Here is a 21,130-nt window from a genome sequence, read left to right on the forward strand (position 1 = left end):
CACAATTTCAATAAGTGGTAATTCTACCATTTATTTCCTTTTACAGCACTGAGGTGCGATTATGAAGTTAAGCTTTCCTGAGATCAAGCAAGTCTGGACTGTGGTCCTGTATCACAAATCTTTTGGGATTCCAGCTTTGTGCATTCTTGACAGCCACCTCTTTGCTTATGAATGGATCCACTAAAGGAATAAAGAATTTTAAACTAGATTTGAAGGGGGAAGGGGATAAAACCAGGCTCCCTGGAGTTAAGTCTGGTAGTGTCACACAAATGTTTGAGGGACAGTGTGCTGGGGAGGTCTTTTGGTCTGCCCTCGCAGTGGAAGTAGGGGATAGAGCCATGTGGCAGCAAAGACACAAGGGTTATTGAAGTTAGAAACCACAAAGTGCCTGGGAATGGTCATGTAGGAATTAGGGCTTCTCCCCTCAAAATGGTAGCAGGATCAACAGCCCAGCTGAAGCGCATCTACACAATGCACACAGCGTGGACAACAAACAGAAGGAACTGGAAGCCACTGTGAAGCAGGAAAACTGGTGTAGGTTGCCATCATGGAAACCTGGTGGGCTGACTGGCATAACTGGAGTGCTGCACTGGATGGCTATGAACTCTTCAAAAGGGACAGGCAAGGAAGGGGAGGCAGTGGGGTGGCCCCATATGTTAGGGAGTTTTGTTGGCCTTGAGCCTGGTGATGGTGATGGTGATGGCAGGGTTGCGTGTTTCTGGGTAAGAGCTGGGGGAAGGCCAATGAGGCAGGTGCGTGTCCAGAGAAGGGCAGTGGAGCTGGTGAAGGGTCTGGAGCACGAAGCTTCACGAGGAGTGACTGGGGGTACTGGGGTTGTTTAGCTTGGAGAAAAGGAAGATGAATGGCTGCCATGGCTACCCTGGGTCATGTCTGGCAGCTAGTTTACATTCCTTTCTCCAGAGTATCTCTGGCATGCTTAATAGAGGGTATGATCACAGACAGGGAAATATTGCCAAATCTGGAACAGATAAAGACATAAATGAGTAGAGCTCAGCAGAAATCAAAGGAATGAGATTTGCAGTTTAATTTTACTTCTAGCACTTTCCCCATAGGTTAAAAACATCATACTGATTGTAAAGACAATACATTTCTAATTACTGAAATAATTTTTTTTTCTCTTAGTGTACAGGTCATTTAGCTCCACTCCATTGGAATATATGCTTATATCCAAATTTTACATAATTATGAAGATGTGGATATGTACAATATAACTCACTCATGACATATTAATACTAGGTATTGTGAATTAGCAAAGCTTTCCTGCAGAGATCCTTCTCTCATCTATTATATGTACAGAGGCAGCATCAAGCAAATGCAGGTGGCACAAACAAATGACACAGATGCTTTACATGTAACATAACATACATGCTCCTGCTGCAGGTGAATTGCTGACTATTTTGTTCTAACAAAAACCCACATTGCTGGGATAGTAAACCATTTCAACTGACTTTAGCTTTTTACTCAAAACAAGTGTCCACCCTTGCATACAGTAATCCTGTGAAAATTTTGCCAAGATTTTGTATGTCCCGATTTCCTCAATAAACTGCCAACTTTATGGTGGAATGCTGCAGAAAAAGAGGGAATGACGTGGGATGAGCTTCCCATGACTAAAATGACATTTAAAAGCAAAGAGCTAGGATAAACCTCCTCATTTTTCTCATGCCAGAATTTATAAACATCACTTAGCTTCAGGTTTGGAGTTCTGGGTCTATCTCCTTCCATCTCTCTTGATTCACTGTATCTTTATTGCAGAAAAACATGTAGCTGCCCTTTGATTATTATCACCTCACTGAGACTGCATGCTCAATCTTTTCCATTTTCAGCTGCCACAATAAAAGTTAAAGGATTATACAGAGGAAAGCTAAGCCCGGAACACTGTTTTTCTTTTTTCCTATTTGTTTGTTTGTTTGTTTTTGTGGGTTTGGTTTGTTTGTTTTTTTCACTATGTAAGTTATTCCAAAATTTATAGCATGAGCTTTCCAGTCTGATTTGACAGCAAAGTTTCCTTTCCTTTAATGAGAAATGACTGTATAAAGCAGGGGTACACTAACAATTAATAAGCTTCTTGCAATAAAAGTTAAAATGGGGAGGCAAGATGCAGATATTAACTCATGTAATAAATTGCAAATAGACATCAAAAAGATTGTTTATAACTCCTCTTCAGAAGTCACAGCTAACCTAACAAAGTCACAACTGGATTGCTAAAATACAGCTTGAATTTGATGCACTTAAAACCATTATTTTCAGTTATTTAGATAATTAATTTCAAAGTGTTTAATATATTTCTCCTCATGTTTTCCAAATGGGTTCTTTAGTCTTTCTATTTTTGTTCTCCAAGTTGTACACATACATTTTTAATGAAATCTGATCTACCAAATCTGCTTGGTAAAAGTTCAGTTTGCAAGTAGAGTCAGAGAGGTGCAGCTTCACCTCGTAGAGGTTATGGTCATTTCACTGTTACTGGTTACAGTTCTGTCTGAATGAGGCGTAGTGCTTTCTTCATGTTCTCTATTACTGAAAAAAAAATAAGAACTGTGAAAATGTAGTAGAAGTACATTTGAACAATTGAAAAAAAACCTCACCTAGTTTGATTTAGTAAACTATTCACAATGAAACTGATTTATGGTCACATTTTATTTTAGAGATTGTTAACTAAAACAGAAAGTAAAAAAATTCGTGAATCAAAATGTTTAACTTATGGGATTTGACAAGAATCCTTTCAACTCCCTCATTTCTCAACAGCAAGCTGGTAATCAGATATGATGTGTGTATTTGTGGTGAGATATATTGCATTGATGTCAAATAGATGGCATAAAGTAAGAACTGGCTCAACCTGAAAAATCACATTCCTTTCTGATATATGGCTGCTAGGGCTATGGACATAACCACCTGCATTTCTTTACTGATTCCCTCCCACCACGGGCTATTTACATTGTACAGTCAGATAATTTTGAGCATAGTGACATTCACCATTCTCCATAAAACTGCTCAGATCTTGATTCTGAAGGTTCTCACCCATGATCTTTCAATTTTTCTTACTTGAGTAGTCCCAATAAATTCAGTGGGACAATGTGTGTGATTGTTTTGCTAGAACAGGTTAGACCATTATAATTTATTGCAAATGCTCTCACATGGTATTTATTTTTACTTTGAGATCCTAATGGATTCTCAAGCACAAGTGATCAGGATGGGGGGTATCTGGCTGCTTACAACGTGAGATACAAAGTAACACGGCAAAGGGCACTTACGGAACATCATGTCCTGCGGTTCGTAAGTGTAAAGCCGGTTGGAGTATCTTCCTGTGATATCAGCTCTTACCGTGAGAGATGGGTCTGAAAAAGTATTTGGGTTAAACACTGCCTTCCATTCCCACAATAGCTGAGGGTGATGGCGTGGCATTACTTTGGCAGCCCTGTTTCTGATTTCATCAATGCAGCAATTACGAGGCCGTTACGCTCTGTTCCAAACAACTGCTCTTTACTTGGAGAAATCCTGAACAAAAGCTAACGCTCATTTTTATAGTACACAGTTATTTTTAAGTGCTAGGTTACACATGCATGTCATTCATAGTTAAAGAAAAATATCCTGTTTTACAGGTTCTGACTTTACATCAGAAGAGGTTAATCTGACCAGATGCACACATAGTGGGGGCCATGCCTTTCAATGGCAATAGATAGCATGACTTACCTAGAGCCTTGAGAATGAAAATCTTCTGATTCCTAATGTTCCCAGACTGGGAACAAGTTGTTGTGAATTCTCTTCTCTCAGTTACCCTTCCAAGTTTATTATTAATTTACTGATTGCTGTAACTACACTGCTTTCTGTCTGAGTGTGGGCTGAACTTTGAATGCCATCACAGTCACACCAGGCTCCCTGTACAGCGAGTGAGAAGGAACAGGCACTCTGGGGCATAATTAATTTGGTACATTCCAGAAGTCAGCTTTAAAATGGGATAAATCCTTAGATGCCACTGACTATTGATTTATTCTGTGGTAATGTCCACTTTATAGCCATCTACATTCAGTCAGATATTTGATTTTTTCAGTAAACTTTGTCTTGTAACAGAACCAGCAAGAAGCACGGAGAGCAACAAGTCCGGATATTAACAGACTTTTAAACATCTTGCTCTCAAGCCCAAGTAAGTGCCCTCCAGGACATATCTGTAATCTGAGGATGTTTACAAGAGTCAAAGTATACAACAGAGGCAGAGAGATTTTCCTTTGGCAAAATGAATAATTTTGATGTCCCCACAGGAGGACAGTGGCATAATTCCGATATAACAACTTTGATGATACATAAATATTTTACATACCTACAAACATGATTCGAGGCACGTATTGTCCATCAGGTGACAGGTTTTTATCTGTGGTTTCATGCTGGTATAAAAATTAAGGTTAGTTGTTAAAATATTTCTGTAAATTTTGCTGAAATAGTACCACCTGTGAATAACCTTGCACCAGAAAATAAAACCAAATAGGTACTACTAGTGTGTGAATACACATGCACAATTGTCTCTACTTAAATAACTAAAATGTCAACTATATTATTTAAAATGACATGAAAAAACAAGACAAAGAAAGAGAAACACAGACCATGAAACGACACCAGTCAAATCGCCCCAAACCCTTCATACCATGAGATTCAGCATAATGAAGTTATTTTGAGCCATTTCCTGTATTTCTTCATTTTCTGCAAAAGCTTTCTTCAGTGCTAGAAAAGACAGGATCACTTTGAAATCCATCTCAAATGCTGCCTTTCCATCTGTGCTTGGGCACAACACTGGTCAGAGACTGAGTCACATTGTTCCTGCCTCTGCTGATTCACATTCCTGAGGAGACACTTAAGGGCTCTATCGCTGCTTTTGGGGGCTCTTTGGCCTGTGGCAGTACAACCTCTGGCTATGAAAATGGAAGCTCTCTTCTGTTATTTATGAAGCCTGTTGTCTCAATGGATACCATGTCTTGGCTTGACAAAAGTGCATTATTCTCAGAAAATTCTTGTTAGATCAATTTCAGCAGCCCTGTCCTTGCCTCCTTCTTTAGTTACCATTTCAGGAGAGCTAAACAATATTAAATCTGTTCAATGAGTCAGTAGCCAATCTATGCCTCTTAATTTAAACTGAGTGCTGTATTTGGGGTAGCAATACAGCAGCAGTGAGATTTTTTCATGTTCTTTATTATGTAGTTTCATAGTGGAGTTTTTGTATATAATGGTAATAAATTTTTCACTTTTCATTTACCTGTTTCTCTGAATAATTTTCAGTAAGTGCAATGTAAATATATAGATAGGTTCCGTTTCTTATAAAAAATATTCACAAAATTTTAACACACAAAAAAATCAAAATTACCTTGGCAGTATTGGCAGTCTTCCAAATGATGAATTACCATCAGTGGCTTGTTACTTTATTAATAATAATAAAAGATGTAGTTAGGTCATTTGACATGTATTCATATGGGTGATTTTACTAGCAGACTGAAAAAGGCAAATTGCATTTAATCTGATGTTAACCCAGAGTAAAACCATGTAGACATTCTGTAAAATATTACAGAAATTTCTGAGCAAGGGAAAAGAGCATAAGCACTTCATAAAAGAAAGAAATTGAGAAACAGAGTTTCTATGTCTAAATAGGCTGTCTATAGTAAGAGATTCTGGAATAAAGTAACAACAGATCCACCATAATTTCAGTCTCAGGCAGTAAATAATCAGACTAAATAGGTATGTTACTTAGGTATGAATTTCTCCAGGGTTAAGAAAATAAAAATAATATATATTAATTAGAATAAAATAGATTTTATAAGATTGGGTTTATCATCAAATACTTTCCATGAAATTTTTCTTGTGTTTTAAGCTTTCTTGAACAACTATATAGTATATTACTTATATTCTGTAAATAGTTTGGTAAAGTGTTAAAATTTTATATTTTGGATGTCAAAACATAAACAAATGTGTGTTTTCTCCTATATTTTTTAAGCTATATTTACTGTTCAGCAGGTCAGTTATTAATGTTTGGTCTGCTTTCAATAACAGGAATTGTTAATTTCTAACCATTTTCACACAGGGTACATGAAATTAATTGTCTTTTGTTTTACAAATAATTTGCCTTCAATTTAGCAACAGCTCATGCTACACTATTGTGATCTACAATGAGCTGTAAAAGATATTTAAATAAGTATTGTTATGAATTCTCAAATCTATTTGCAGCTGATTCTCAGAGAAGACTGAGCTTGGAACTTCCATTTCTATAGAGACAGTGAGAAAATATATCATGAACATATTCCAACTAATAAAGTGTTGGGGGAAACATTAAAGGCAGTAGATCACTATGCAAGAGTAAATGTAACAGAGTTCAAGAAAGTAATCAGAAGTACATGATATTAAAACACAGTAGATGTAGTTTAAAAATTATGGTATCTATTTATGATTAATAATTTAAATGACAATACCTCCTTTGTGGCAAAGAAATTACAACATTACATTATTGGCCCATTATGTTACTTCACAGTCATAAGAGTCCTAGAAGTCCTTTTGTTTATAGACAGAGTCTATTTTATTTAATGTGTGTCTACAGATCAGCTGTCATGGTGTTTCTTTCTTCTGTCTCATTATTGTGTATTCCAGCAAGATGGAATAACAACTTTGTCTTCATACTACTTTTTAATCTCTTACCTTTTCTTTGCTTGATAAAGCCCTTCTTCATAAGTTTGTACCCACGTAATTTCGTCTCCCCACCCTAGAAATAAAACAAAAGGACTAGCTGCTGGTCAGGCAAGTAACTCAGAACAAATTCCCTTTTTTTCTCTTTCTTCTTTTTTGTTTATGTGTATTAACTTTTGTATGCAAATAAGATTTGGGGATTTTAGTCGAAGGTTCTCTAACATTGTGGGTATGCTAATTTCACATCTCCTGATAGATACACTAAAAGGTTAAAAAACTTGAACCAAACAACCCAACCCCCCAAAAATCTCAGCTGGTTGCATATCCAGTTCAAGTCCTTTGACAGACTTGTTAGTTATCTTTCTAAATGCTCAAGGTTGCTAAATCAGCACCCAAGTAATTTCTATCATCATACTGTCTGCTCAGTATTTCATGTAAACCCTGGGACTTAAAGAGAAGCTGGCATATAACAAGAGAAAAATAAAATATGACAACTCAAATAAGATCAGCTTTAATATGAATGTCATTAGAACAGTCTTGGAATATACACTTAACTCCAAAGTAACTTCAATCCCTGAAGTTGCAAGCCCTTCATTTAATTAAAGAATTCAGTAAAGGAATGGCTGTTAAATAAAAATCTCCACTGAAACAAAATCCTAACAAACATCAGCTCCATAGCTCATCCATAGCTGGGAATATGCAGATCTCAAAAATCAAATTGTCCACTTGGTTTTGTGCCTTCAGTTCCCAAGGATGACAGCCCTTACATAGCAGATCCCTGTATGGAAGTGTGGCTCCATTCATGACAAGTGTTCTACAATTCTCATTCTCATCTCTCCATTTCTGGACCTGGACTGGGTTAAAGCTCTGTTTCTTCTCTGCTGTCTGGACAGTGCTTGGACCAGTCCAGATTTGCTGTTGGATTTCTCACAGGACAATTGCTTGTGATGCTTCTGGATCACGTCTTCTTTCAGTACACAGGTCTGTCTGGCTGGTGCTGGGACTCTGGCATGCTGACCAGCGCCTTCCCAGCCCTGGCTGCTGTCAGCTCCCAAAGCAGGTAACTGCACACAGGAGTCAGCATTTTGGGGGCATTTTGCAGCACATTTAAGCATTTCCCCTTGGTCTGTGAAAATTACAGGTAAAGTGCTCAAGGCATCCCAATAAGCCTGAAATCAGAATTCGAAAAGTTACACCTGTTTTCTGTGATTACGTTGTAGTTTGCTTGGTTGGTTTTTTTTTGTTTTGTTTTGTTTTGGTTTTTTTTTTTTTTTTTCTTTTTTTTTGGGTTTTTTTTTTCCTTTTCTTTTCCAAATCTGACATATTGTAAAAGATTTTGTTATCTTTTTTTTTTTCCATTTAGGCTTACTGGGAAAAAATAAATCCTGATCTGGGCAAACTAGGCATTACATCCCAGACTGATAATAACCTTTCCCCAGGGACACTGCTTGCAAAAATTTTTGAAATTTCTCTTAGGCTAGTCCAGGTGGTGCATGATTTTGTCAAATGGTCTCTGAGCAATTAGGCTCACGTGGAATGTCTGAGAGATGTGCAACTTTGCCAGGATAGGGAAAACTCAGATCCTTAGTGGGATCTGCAAGCATTACATGGCCTGCAGAAGATGTTTGGAAGACAGATGAAGACTTTTTTGTTTTGTTTTGTTTTTGGTTTTGGTTTTTTTTTTTTTTTTCCTGAATAGTCCCAAGAGGAGGAGAAAGGTGGGGGAGGGAAAGAGCTAAGCTATTTTTCTGCTTGTATTTCTAAGGATAGATATAAATAAATTAAAACAGGGTCTTTATTTAACATTCAGGTTGAAAATTATGCACCATAGGGAAGTGAATTACACACAGTCATGCTTTGCAGTGGATATGTGATGAAAAGCAAGAAAAAAGTCATGCAGGAAACCCCAATTCAAACTGTTCTGTGTACAAAAATGAGTCTGTAGAAAATTTGTTCCTGATGTTATGGCAGGTTACAATAATAACATATATTTCAAACGGTGTATGAAAGAATATTTTTTCACTGATAGTCCTACATATACATCTTGATTTGAGAGACTCAGTTTAGGTTATTTGCTTCTGTTAGATCACTATGAGTTATATAAAATATTCAGGTTACATGAGGCCCTCAGTCATATGCTTAATGGACTGATGGAGTCAAATGATGTGAAATGAGAACATATATTAATTAGAGCATCACTTAACACTAAAGAAAACACACCCCAGTAAGTATATATGTGCATTCTATGTATGTTTTATACATATATATGTATGTTCATATATATAGATACACATTCTGTAAATGTACATTCAAAATAAACATATTTGCTGGTCTATATGGTGAGGTAAGGAGATAACTACATTCAGCGAACATACAGTACCTCTTGACAGTGTCTGAGGTGCTCGTTTTTCCTTTTTAATTGCCATTGCAAGGTTGGAACTGACTGCAATTAGCAGGAGGGACAAGGCCAATGTAGGATGGACCATTATTTCCCTTCCAATGCAAGGAAACTGGAAAACAAAGAAACAGCTTTAGTCACATGGATTTGTCACTTGGTGCAGTGTAGATCAATATGTTAGTGGCATCCTAAGAATCTGTACTTCAGAGACACTTTTGGGTTTTTTTTTCAAAAATCCTTGCCTTTGTGAGGAAAATGCAAACTGGAGGTGCTTAATTTTACTGTGCAATGCTACTTTCAGCAGTTAAAATGAGGCTTCAGGGTACAGTTCTCATGTGATTCTCATGAACTAGTACAGCATTATAATACTGGATCACAATTTCAAGACACTGCTCCAGGTTTTTTAATTTCAGTGAAACGCAACAGCATGAGATTTTTATTTCTTTTTATGTTGGAGCTTTTTTGTCAAAAGATGTCTCATAATATCCTTCTCAATTAAGCAGGAAGATTAGCAAGAATTTGCCACAAGTATAATACTCTTTAAATTGTCATATCCTTCCAAAACATTGAAATTGCGGTAATTTTTTAAGTTTCCACTTAAAAAATTTCCCATTCTTCATTGCATCTTTTACACTGAATTTCAGCTCAACAACTTCTGAATAAAACAATTAACCTGTGTTTCTGGCTAGTTCAGTATTCTCTTCCTGACCAAGATCATCATAAGAAATTCAGTAACTTCTTACCTTGATAAAAGTCAGAGAACAAAAGCAAGAGTTGAGAAAAAGCGTTACAAAGCCAAATTGTTTTTAATTGGTAAGTTTACTTTCTTCCAGTACAATCACTTCTAGGCATTAAAGATCTGATATTCAGGTGGATATCAGATGGTTTCAACTGAGTCAAAAAATACAGACCAGGATACCACTCAGTCATCTTACTGGGGATTCCGCTTTTCAGAGGCTGAGCTTTAGGAGCTGCCAGGATGCCCCACTGAGAAATTACTTTGACTTGAATAAAAAAACCCCAAAGCAAATGAACAAAAATAACGACCCTCCACCCATGCCCCACCAAAAAAAAAAAAAAAAAAAAAAAAATATCCCCCAAGACATTTGTGCCTGTACTGATAAAGAAAATCTCTAACTTGCATTTAAATTTGATGTTCATATGGAACTGCAACCCTGAGCACTGGCAAAAGAAAATACTTCATGCTTTTTAGGACCAAGAGGCATGTAAAGTACTGTTTTAATGAATCTCTTTACATCACAGAATTACTGTTAGCAGTTAAATTTCTTGTGAACAAATTAAAACTCCATTTCTAATAACTGGCAATCTCAATTAGAGAAATTAATTCTATTTGGCTGGCTGGATAAAAAGTTGTACATTAAAATATGCAGAAGCTAGGAAAAAAAAATTGTAATTTTGTAGTAAGAAGTCTTTCACAATGTATGAATAAAAAGATCAAAGCATTAATCTCTTTAAATCACAGGTAAAATCATCTGAAGCTTAATAATTGATTATCCTATTGAAAATTAAGAGGGCTTTGGAACTGTAACTGTAGGCAGTTTAAATTTAATATTCTATATTTTTGATGCTGCATATTCCAATGTTATTTAATTGATTCACTTAAAAAAAGGACAGCCAATACCACATAGGTTGCCTTCAATTCCCTGCCAGAACAAACATTTGCTAGCTAATCTCTATGCATCTATCATTTGTCTTTTTGTATAACTAGGCTTGTAAAGCATTTGTGAACAAAACCTCGTTGCTTTACTAAAGGAGAGTTAAGAATAAGAAATACTTGCTCACCAGCAGCGACCAGTTCTCCTGATTGAAGGTACTTTTCCTGGAATTTGTTAGTTAAAAATCAGTGATTTAAGCACAGAACACCTGAGCTGCCCAGGTCTCTGTGTAGCAGCAACAGCACATTCACCTGGGAAAAAATGAGGGAACCTTTGAGCTGAAAACTGAAATAATGTGTTTCCACCCTCCCCCTTTCTTTTCTGCCTTGCCTCCAACTTTCTCTCTTGCAAGTTCCCATGCTTATACACTGAATCCTTGCATTTCTCTTCATCTTTGCTTGTATCAGGTGTCTTGTATGAGGATTGGAAATAAATAGGGGTTTGTGTGTGTCTGGTAACACCCCCCCAGCAGTTTGAGTCTGGCTTATGTCCAGTGAAAAAAGAAACCACCAATGAAAGCTGGAACTGGAGGTGCTTTTGTTCCCAGAGAATGGCAGAGTTCACTGGTGCTTGAAGATAGGAATGAACCTAATAGGAAGACACAAGGGTTACTTTGTGTAGAGAAGTGTAATTAACAAATAAAACAAACTCTCTTTTCTTTTTGAGAGGGAAATAAAATTATTTATTTAAAAAATGTGGTTTAAACCACCTGATTATTGCTCCTGGGAGTTGTAGTTTAAAAATATCTGTTCTTTTGGACATGATGCTTGATATAATTTTACTGAACTTGATGAATACAAGCACCTTTAGTCATCACCTTTGCATAAAGAAGGAATGAACTGGATCACCTTTTTCCTCCTCCTTCAATAGATTTTGCAGGGGAATCTGAAGCAATCCTCTTTTGCTTCTTCTCCCATATATTTGTTTATATGGGCTGTATGGTTACTGTTCTCAGAAATATTGATTTTTTCCAAATTTATGGAAATAATTTTGAGATATTGTGTTCTTAATTTCCCAGGTATTGTGTTTTTCATGGCACAGGTTTATTATTTTAAGGTGTAAAGGGGTAGACATTCAATCAAATAGACTGAAATTAGTGCTGAGCTACCCGAGAGTTCCCTTTAACAGGATCATGTTCAGCAATTTGTTTCTATATTTGAAGGTCAGAATTTCAGCCTTTGTCAATTTTGCTAGAGATATTGGCAGCTCTGGTCAAAAAGACATTGTTAAGGTTTAATGCTGAAAGAAAATAACTGTAATGATTTATAAATCCAAGCTGGATGCCTTCAGTACTCCTTTTCAGTCACTGCTTGCTAAGTGGATCTGATCAGCTACCCGTCTTTGATTTCTTCTGTTCAGCATCCACACATGAACAGAGTGTGAAGCCAGAGCTCCATCCCAGGCACAATCTGTGCTGCCTGGCAGTCAAACCACCAACCTGGGCAGCAGCAGTTACCAGCCAAATATTCAATTCAATCTCTGCAGTGTAGAGCACATGCTTCTGCACTCCCTCATTGAACCAGTGTGCTCCCACTCATTGAACTCGGCCAGCCTAGTCTCCAGGGTAATGGTGGTGGAAAGCCTTTCCATTTTTCTCCTCCACTCTAAAGATTAGTTTTGGAGATACAACTATGGGTTAACTGTGTACACATAGTTATATCTAAGTCAAAATTAGGAGATGTAATAGCTATCTAAAAGTAGGGCAGAATAAGGCAGCAATAAAGTATGTGAAAAAGACTGATTTCTAGAGAGAGAAAGATGTTGCAGAATAACTGGCACTTGGACTCTCAAGCTGCTGCTTTTGTGTGAGTCATGCAGCAGCAGATCTAGGTAAGTATTCATATGTGTAGCATATTTACAGGAAGTGAGACTGACTTTTACATTTTACTTTACAGAATGCTGCATAAATGAGGTTGCTGATGAAGTTCTTACTCTGTTCAACCCTGTCTTAGCTCCTGTGGGGCAAGGGATGAGATCACAGCTCCTGTAACAGCTGCAATTCGGCACCATTCCTGCAACCTCTATTGGCAATTCTGCCAAAGACTTTTACATGTGATCAATGTGCCTCTGCAAATCAATACAAAATTAATTAGGAGATCACAAAGAGAGGTCATAGTGTGGCCTGGAGTGGGGAGATGCACCATCACAAATGCCCAAACAAGTTTTACAGTAAACAATATAGGAAAACTTCACAGAACACATATTTTCATGGATGGGAGGTACTTCTGGCTCCTAACACAGGTATTTGGTGTGGACTGAGCCTGGACCTAAGTGCACATTCAAGCAGCACATGGTACCAGAGCAGAGAACTACTCTTGGGGCTTAGAGTGCTGAGCATTAGCTTTCACTGCCAAACAGTAAAAGGAATAAGTGGAAAAACCCTGCAAATGTCGATTGGGCTCATGTCTTGACTGACAGCCAAAAATCAATTTCTGGGTAATTTCAATAAAGTAATTTAAAGAAATCTAGATATGACATGGTGGTTTGTTTCTGTGTGTGTGTCTTCCAGAATAGTTATAATTGTGGAAATAGTTCTTCTGGTACTAGAAACTGATTCACAGCAGATGTACTTTCCCCCTACCCCCTTCCCTAAAAGCAGAACTCTAGGTACTGGTCAAGTGAACTAATTGCTTCAGTGTTATCTGCAAACCAGTTGTTTGCTTTCACTCAACCATTGCACCTTTTTAGAATTGTATTCCTGTAAAGACATTGTTATGGAACATAAGCATAATAATATAACTGGAAAAGCATTTATTGAATTACTTTTTGTAGTGGTTTGTACTGGCTGCAAACAGTGTTCTCTGCTTTCCAGGCCAATGTCCATGTTTTCACTTTTAAGCCTTCAACTTATTCCAGTACTGTCACCTCCAGACCCTCCAAGGTTTTCTCTGCATTTTTTGGAAGCTGGCCCCTCCATCCTTAAATTGCCCTGTGGTACAGCCCCTGGAAAACTTGGTTCCAGGCTTCATTGACACCTCTCAGCTGCTCTGCAGCTCTGTGCCTCTGTGAGTCACTACTTACTGTCTATTGGCTCCCACTTCTCAACAAGCTTATTTTCCTGCCCTCTAGGCTTCTCAGATTTCCCAGAACTTTTTATAGATATGAAGCTTTGAAGACTGTAAGGGGAAAAAAGTAATTTATTATTTTTCATGGATTTTGCTGAGCTTTACGGAATAAATGTGTTTTGGTAAATAAAAGGAAACCAGTTCTAGATGTTGTTGGCTCCTTCCTTCAGTCCAAAAGTACAAACTGTTCTGGACTGTTTATTTAATGCTGTGAGAGCCCTGGCAGGCAGGAGTTTCTCTTCTTTCTCTTCTACCAGCAGATCTTTCTCTTACAGTGTGGTTCTAGCCATGCCAGAGGAAGCCTGGGAAGCCGCTCTGGCCTCCCAAGCTGCTGGTGCAGCCCAGGGCACACACTGCCAGCCCAGAAGAGGGGTACAGCACACCACATGCCCCTGGGTCTTTCCCCAGGGCTTTGCTGGACCTGGGCTGGCATGAGGACCTGCAGGAGGTCCCTGTCCTTCTCCATTCCAGCTCCCTCTTGCTGCGTGCACTGCCCAGCTGTGGGCTGCTGTTACTGACCATCATGGGCATGCCAGGGAACAGGAGAGGCAGCACTGCAGGGCCCGGGCAGCCTTGCTCTGTGCTGGAGCACAAACACCCACAGCTCTGCTCTGGCCCCTCTCACACCGTGAATGAACAGCCACAGACACATCAGGGAGCCACACGGGACAGGCAGTAGCTGAGCTTTCTGGTCAAGGACATGTTTCCTCTATTTTGAATACTGCTCCTTCAGCTGCGAACAAACACTGCCCTCAAAGTGTATGCCACCGTACAGAGCTGAAAACCTATACAAAAATTGTGTTTTAGACCACCTGAATAGACTATGATTTCTTTAGAAATAATAAATTATGAAGCCTTATTGAAATCATGAGTTGAGAAAATAGCTAGAATTTAGCTCGCTGTGAAAGTTACAATTTTATTTTATTTTTTTAAATACTTGCAATGTCTCGTGGAGATGTATTTCCAAAAGCTGTTAAAATGGCTCCATAACTCTTTGAGGAACCCAAAGTAATTTGCTATCTGACTTGATTTTATTTGAATTTCTGGATGATGTGATGTGGTGCTTGGATTCAATAAATGACATACTGAGGGAAATTATATGTAAGTACAATTGTAGTTTAAGGACTTGTGTGGGATTCCTCTAGTGCAAATATGATCTTTTAATATCTATAGGTATGCAATCCATTTAAGTTTGTCCATTTGGTCCACACGACAATAGTTTGATCATCACCAGTGCCTCTAGTTGGCAGTGTTGCATTACTAATAGCAAAAGGACAAATCTTTCTGTTTCAGCTTTGTTGTATTCTAGTGATAAGTTCAGAATACAGATAATTTAAATGTAAAAATGAGTGTACATAAAAATTCACAAAGTTTGAAAAAAACACAATTAAAACCAATTTTGAAAAAGTAATAATTTTTATTTGATTTTATTTTTTTTAGTATATGTGCACACCAAGTAATTTGAGAGGTGACAGGGGTAGAAACCCAGACCAGATTTTAAGGAAGAGAGCCAGGAAATTCAGCATGTGTTTTGGAAGAGATTGAGAGCTCAGAAATATTCAATGAAACTTTCTGACTGCCACAAGAAATTAAAAGCGGCTGCATTTCCCTGCAGTCAGAGCGTCCCAATAAAGACTTCACAAGCAAGAATGCTCTCCAGAAACACATTGGACTACTTTGCTGCAGCTGTGAGAGTGAGTCAACCAGGCCTCTGTTGAAAGAAATCCTGTTGCTGCAATGTTTTTGCAATGTTTTCCTGCAGTGACATCACAATATCTGCTTTAAAATGTAATGCCATCTAAAAAGCAAAATACATTGTGTGCTGAAAAATGAGTTTCAGCGTTTCGGCTTTCTGCACAGGTATTCCTTCTACTACGCTAAGGGGTTTATTCCACAACTTCCTTCCTTGAAGGACTGACGCAAGAGGGCATGAAAGCAACTCAGTATCTCTCAGCTTTTGTCTCCCTTTGTACTCTCTGTTCTGTGGCCAAACCTTGATCCTGCAAGTTTCTGAGTCCTTGGTCCCATTCCAGCACAGCACTCGATGCATATTTAACTTTAGGCACATTAGCAACTCCATTGATGTCCATAGGGCCACTCATATGCTTAAAGTTAGGCATGTTCTTGAGTGCCTCTGCTGGATCAGAGAATATGGGACTGAGGTGTCTGGCAAGTGTCCAGGCAGGCTTCTCCTGAAGAAGCCAGACAAGCTTCTCTTCTGATGTGGACATGTCATGCTGCAATAATGTTTATCTCCAGCAGCCAGTTGCTAAAAAGGGGCTCTAGCAGATCATTCCTCACTGACAGAGCAGACCATACTGTTGTAGCCACAGAAAGGCTTCAGCTTTGGCCATCTCAATGCAGAACTGTTCACCTGAGCAGCTTGTAGAGCTGCAGCCTGAGGTGCCTGCACTAACCCCTTTAGTGGTGCTCAGCCATTCCCCTAGAACTGAAATTGTTCACTGCAGTCCAGACAGATATTTTTTTATATTCAGTATTATATATTTATTTATATACTTAGTATATTCAGAAAACTTGAACAATAATGTTTATAAAACCCAAAGAAAACAAAAAATTTATGGCTTGCCATGGCCTCCTCTTTCAACAATTCACATCTGAGAAGCAGGGTGAAGTTAGCATCACCTAACTGAAAACAATTTCACTTTGAGTGGCACAGATGGAGATGGCAAACATGTAAAAATACGTGGGACTATCTCAAAATACTGGCAGGTATCCAAGGTCTTGCTTTGCTTTATCTCCATGGCCATTAAAAACTGGTAATTATCACAGTATGGTTTCCACTGAGTAACAGTTTGCTTTTAGTGTGGAATATATTTTTAGCCTGGCCAAGCATAACCTTTTGCTATTTTGATGTTACATTTATAGCCCACATAATTGATGCAGAAAAAATTTAGCTTCAGATTAGCTTCTAGCTACAGTATTTTCTTGCTGTTGCTTTTATAAAGCCAAGGATTAATAGGAGACAGACAGAAACATAGAACTGAGTCATCAAGTTCTGTCCTCCACTCCTGGAGGCAGCCACATCATAATATCCTGCTTATATATGCATTAAAATGACTTAGGAATTTTGCCATACTTCTTTCTCAAGCCTGCCTTTGAAACTGACTCCTTTGGAGAAACTCTGATTTAACTAGCCTGACCTTACATTTGGCAACTTCTGGTCAAGTGTTCTTTATCCAGCATTGCACCAAATGCTGCTTCTCTTTCTGTCTCTCTTGCTCTCAAGTATGTCTGCAGGGAAATCATATCTCAGCTTGATCTGTTTTGTTTTGGATGGAACAAAGAAAGTATTTTGAGGTTCTTCATTTACCACATCTTGTTGCCCTTTTCTGCATCTATTCCATCAGGAGTTCAGAATTCCTAAACAGAGGTGTGCTATTATGTTACAGATACGGTCCCACACATGGGCCTGTACAGCTACTGTCTCTCTGACAATATGTTGTCTTAATTCTCCTTGAGTCACATTTGCCTCTTTTACAGATTTTTTTTTTAATGTACTGTCTACTAATGATTAATCTTAATATGATCTATCCTATGACATCCACATATTTTTTCTTCCAGAATTGTTTCCAATTTCTGTGATTGAAACTTTGAGCAGAAATATCTGTCACTAGCCTCTGTGAAAACAATTTTCTATATGAGTGCCTTTTCCATCTTGTACAATCTTTATAAGATGTAGATGAGCTGGCCTTGTGGCCAGTGGGGAAAACTGGAACATTTTGCATTTTCCTCTCTAGGAATATTCACTCAGGCCATGCCTAGCCTAAAGCAGTTGGTCTCCCTAAAGCCACTTCTTCAGGCAATGGAGAGGAACAGAGATGACTACAAACATATGGATTAAGTCTACTCTAAGTCACCATCTGGAGAAGCCAGATGGGATCTGGATGGGAGGTACCAGATAAAGACACCCTAGGAGATTGGCTCCTATCAGCTGATGTTAGTTTCTTTAGATATCTTTCCAGTCACATCTTTGGAAGATCTCATTATATCTGCATTCTTCTTTAGCATGTACATCAAAATAACATCAAAATGTTAGATCTCAAAAAAAAAAAAAAAAAAAACAACAAAAAAACCAAAAAAAAAAAAAACCAAAAAAAACCAAAAAACAAAAAACAAACAAAAAAAACCCAAAACAAAACAAAAACAAAAACAAAAACAAAAAAACAACAAAACTCCAAACCCAAAACCTACTTAACAGATTGTGTTACCAATACTGAAGCTAACCTTATATGTATCTATTATATGCCCTAGCTATCACCATACACTTGTTTAACTGATATTCTCCTGACAATCATTTCCAAGGCCTGCCTAATAACTTCCAGTTGTGGTACATTCCCACATATGCTTTTTTTTTCCGAATAAAGGATAAACTTTTACTTGAATTAGTGAGGTGTCTCAGTAGACAGGTGTAACCTGACAGTTCTTTGTTATTTATGATGATGATGCTGCACAAAGGATGATATTAGAGATTCCAGTGTCTTCATCTTTTGCCCTTGATTGAATGAAAAATATGTTATTGTTGCATATATATGTAAAATATTGTAACTGGTATTTGGCTGAAAGATTTTGGTGCAATGTGCCAGGAAGCGTGGTTTGTGGTGCCGTGTGGGTTGCAACAACCCTGGGATTCTGCTCAGCTTCTACCACGTTGCATTTCCATGATGAAAAGGAAATTAGTGAACTTTTGGAAACTTGTTGAAAAGAATGTTTGTTGTTTGTCATAAGAGTACAAACTACAACAAAGGCTGAGCAGGGTCTGCAGTGTAGTGTTACTGCAGAAATAATGGGCAGGGCCCATCTCATCAGTGGAACCTGGACCATGTGAAGGAAGGCTGGTGGCTTACAAATGTTTTTCCCCTTCTCTTGCATGTAGATTTAATTCTAGCTTAGCTTGCCAGTAGCCACAAATTGCATGGGAGTGCTATATGGATGCCACAGCACAACTGACCATGCTTTTTTATTCCAGGTGGGATGAAAAACCCTGTTCCAATATGAGCACGATGCAAAAGTCATGGGGATTTTCCCTCTGGCAAATGCACTGTGATTAGATGCCTTCAAATAAAGAAGTCTAAAATAGGTTTGTAGAGATCTCAAGATTTTGTTTTTCCATTGATAATGAGGCACTTTGATGGAGGTTGACCAGCTCAGCTATGGAAGTGTGCACTGTGGACATCTGTACTAAAGCTGTGCAGGGAAATCTATCCCACATGTTTCTGCTGTGGATGACAGAGAGAGAGCAGGGTGGAGGAGCCTCTGAAGCAACCATTGACCAAGATGAACCTATCCTCAAGGACAGAAAGCTGACCCTGGGCTCTTACTGAAGGGAGGTCTCTTAGATTGACAATATCCACCAAATTAAAAAGGAGGCAAAGATAACAGTCATGACAGCAACAGAAAAAATCAGTTAGTGCCTGTACCATAGAGAACACGCTCCACAGGGACCACACTGACTACAGTTCTGAGATTGCATTTAGGTAACAGGATGATGCTCTAAAACCTAGCAATTTCTTGCCTGTTTATCTTCCTCTCATCTTTATAAAACTCTCTTTCTTGGCTGTGAAGTCATGGTATTTTGACTTTTTCCAAAGCACGCTTTTTAAAACAGAGAAATCAATGTTTCCTTCAATTATTTAAGAGAAATGTATTTCCTGTTTCCTAACTTACTCCAATTTTGTTAGTGGTGTTTAAATACAGATACATCCAATTTGGAAATGGCCTTGGGAGGTCCTTAGTCCAATGTCCTGCTCAGGGCAGATTTAACACTGAATTCAGACCACATTGTTCAGGACTTTGTCCAGTTGGGACTTGAAAACCTTCCAGGAAAGGGTTTCCATTACTTCTCTCACTAACCTAATTAAATGTTAAATTATCTTCAGAGATTCTTTTTCTTTTGTCCTTGAATCCAGACAGAACCTTCCCTGTTCCAGTTTACATTTTCTTCCCCCAATTAAAATCTTGTCTCCTTCTTCCAAACCCTCAACAATTTCTGTTAGGTTCTTCCTAACACATCTCTTGCCTGAGCTAATCAAGCCCAAATCCTTTTGGTTTTCCTTACGGGTCAGTTGCTCCATCTCCTGACTTTCGGCAGAATCTTTCTACGTACCCTTGGCAAAGTTTATCTTCATCTTTCATGTAGTTAGTTGGTGATACAAAACTGGGGACAGGTTTACATATGCTGTCTAATAAATGCCATGCAAAGTGGAATAACCAGTAGTAGGATTCTTATTAATTTAGTCCAGGATGCTGTTGGCCTTTTTTTTCCTGCCAGAGCACACTGCTGGCTCATGTAGAGCAAATTGCCAAGCAAGACCCCAGTCTTTTTCACCAGAGCTGCTATTAAAGCTGCTCAGCCTCCAGACTACCCCACTGCAGTGTGTTAGCTCATCTCAGGTTCAGCAGTTTGCATTTTTTTGTTTTTGAATGTCATGAAACTCCAGATATATAACCACATTAAATTAGACTCAGAACAAAGCATATCTAGTTTCTCACCCCACAAAAACCAGCAGAAATGTTCTGAGTGGAAAAGCAGAAATGGTTAGAATAGGACAACCACAGAATAAAACTAGCCAATTAAAACCAGGCAGGGACCTGGAGGCAAATTCTCAGTTTGATTTAGCAGTTCACAATTAAAGATTTAAAGCTCAAGTAGGCAACATTACATCCACAAACATTCTCTTTTCACAACCATGCCCTAAAGGTATGAAAAGTTCTTGGGAATTAGAAGAACCAAACTGTTTTTCTGTTTTGTCCATGGCATAATCTGTAAGCAACTCTTAAAATTACCTGTGATATTCTCATGTCTCATATATGGAAAATGAGTTTGTGAATCAATCAATCAATCAATCAGTCACTGTATATATATATGTATCTATCAGAATTTGTCCCAGAGGTAAATCTCAAAAGCATTTTTAACATGACAAAGAACACAAAAACCTGGAAAAAAATCCCCTCAGCGGGCATAATGGAAGTCAGTAAACTAACTGTACTGAGAGAAAAGCTATTGCAAATGTATAAATGTAGCTATTATAAAGAAAAAAAAAATAATTTTATGTAGAATTAGTCACCTCAGACTACTGCAAATACCCAGATGGCCTGTTTTTGCAGATATAGTGGTCTCCCCATGGCATCATTTTTTCATCCAGTCCACTACTGTCTAGTAGTAGATTTTGCTTTTTATGAAAATACTGCACATAATGTCTTTGGTGAGTTTTGTGTCTGAATTTTATTTATTTCTCTGTGAAATCAGGACAATTATGTAACTTGATCTGTTTCTTAATCATTACACACAGCAAATA

The 21,130-nt window shown here is 38.1% G+C and overlaps 1 protein-coding gene across 1 annotated transcript; it reads right to left on the minus strand.

Annotated features, from left to right (window-relative positions):
• Window positions 1-1,064: 1,064 nt before the first annotated feature.
• Window positions 1,065-10,962, minus strand: AGR3 (anterior gradient 3, protein disulphide isomerase family member). The gene is made up of 8 exons (XM_053977609.1): window positions 10,877-10,962; window positions 9,056-9,185; window positions 6,688-6,751; window positions 5,369-5,421; window positions 4,655-4,731; window positions 4,334-4,397; window positions 3,270-3,353; window positions 1,065-2,535 (listed from the first exon to the last, which is right to left on the minus strand). Exons 2-8 carry the CDS (start codon window positions 9,159-9,161, stop codon window positions 2,486-2,488), a joined length of 498 nt encoding a protein of 165 aa, XP_053833584.1. The 5' UTR covers window positions 9,162-9,185; window positions 10,877-10,962; the 3' UTR covers window positions 1,065-2,485.
• Between the last annotated feature and the right edge of the window lie 10,168 nt (window positions 10,963-21,130).

This window comes from Vidua macroura, chromosome 1 (genome assembly GCF_024509145.1).
Source record: "Vidua macroura isolate BioBank_ID:100142 chromosome 1, ASM2450914v1, whole genome shotgun sequence".
NCBI lineage: Eukaryota > Metazoa > Chordata > Aves > Passeriformes > Viduidae > Vidua > Vidua macroura.

Excerpts from the sequence above, each read along its gene's own strand:
- AGR3 (XM_053977609.1), bottom strand. The coding sequence starts at position 9,161 with ATGGTCCATCCTACATTGGCCTTGTCCCTCCTGCTAATTGCAGTCAGT. Across the intron at positions 4,398-4,654 it reads TCATTATGCTGAATCTCATG|CATGAAACCACAGATAAAAA; the intron begins GTATGAAGGGTT and ends TTTTTATACCAG. Across the intron at positions 2,536-3,269 it reads ACCGCAGGACATGATGTTCC|TAATAGAGAACATGAAGAAA; the intron begins GTAAGTGCCCTT and ends TTTTTTTTTCAG.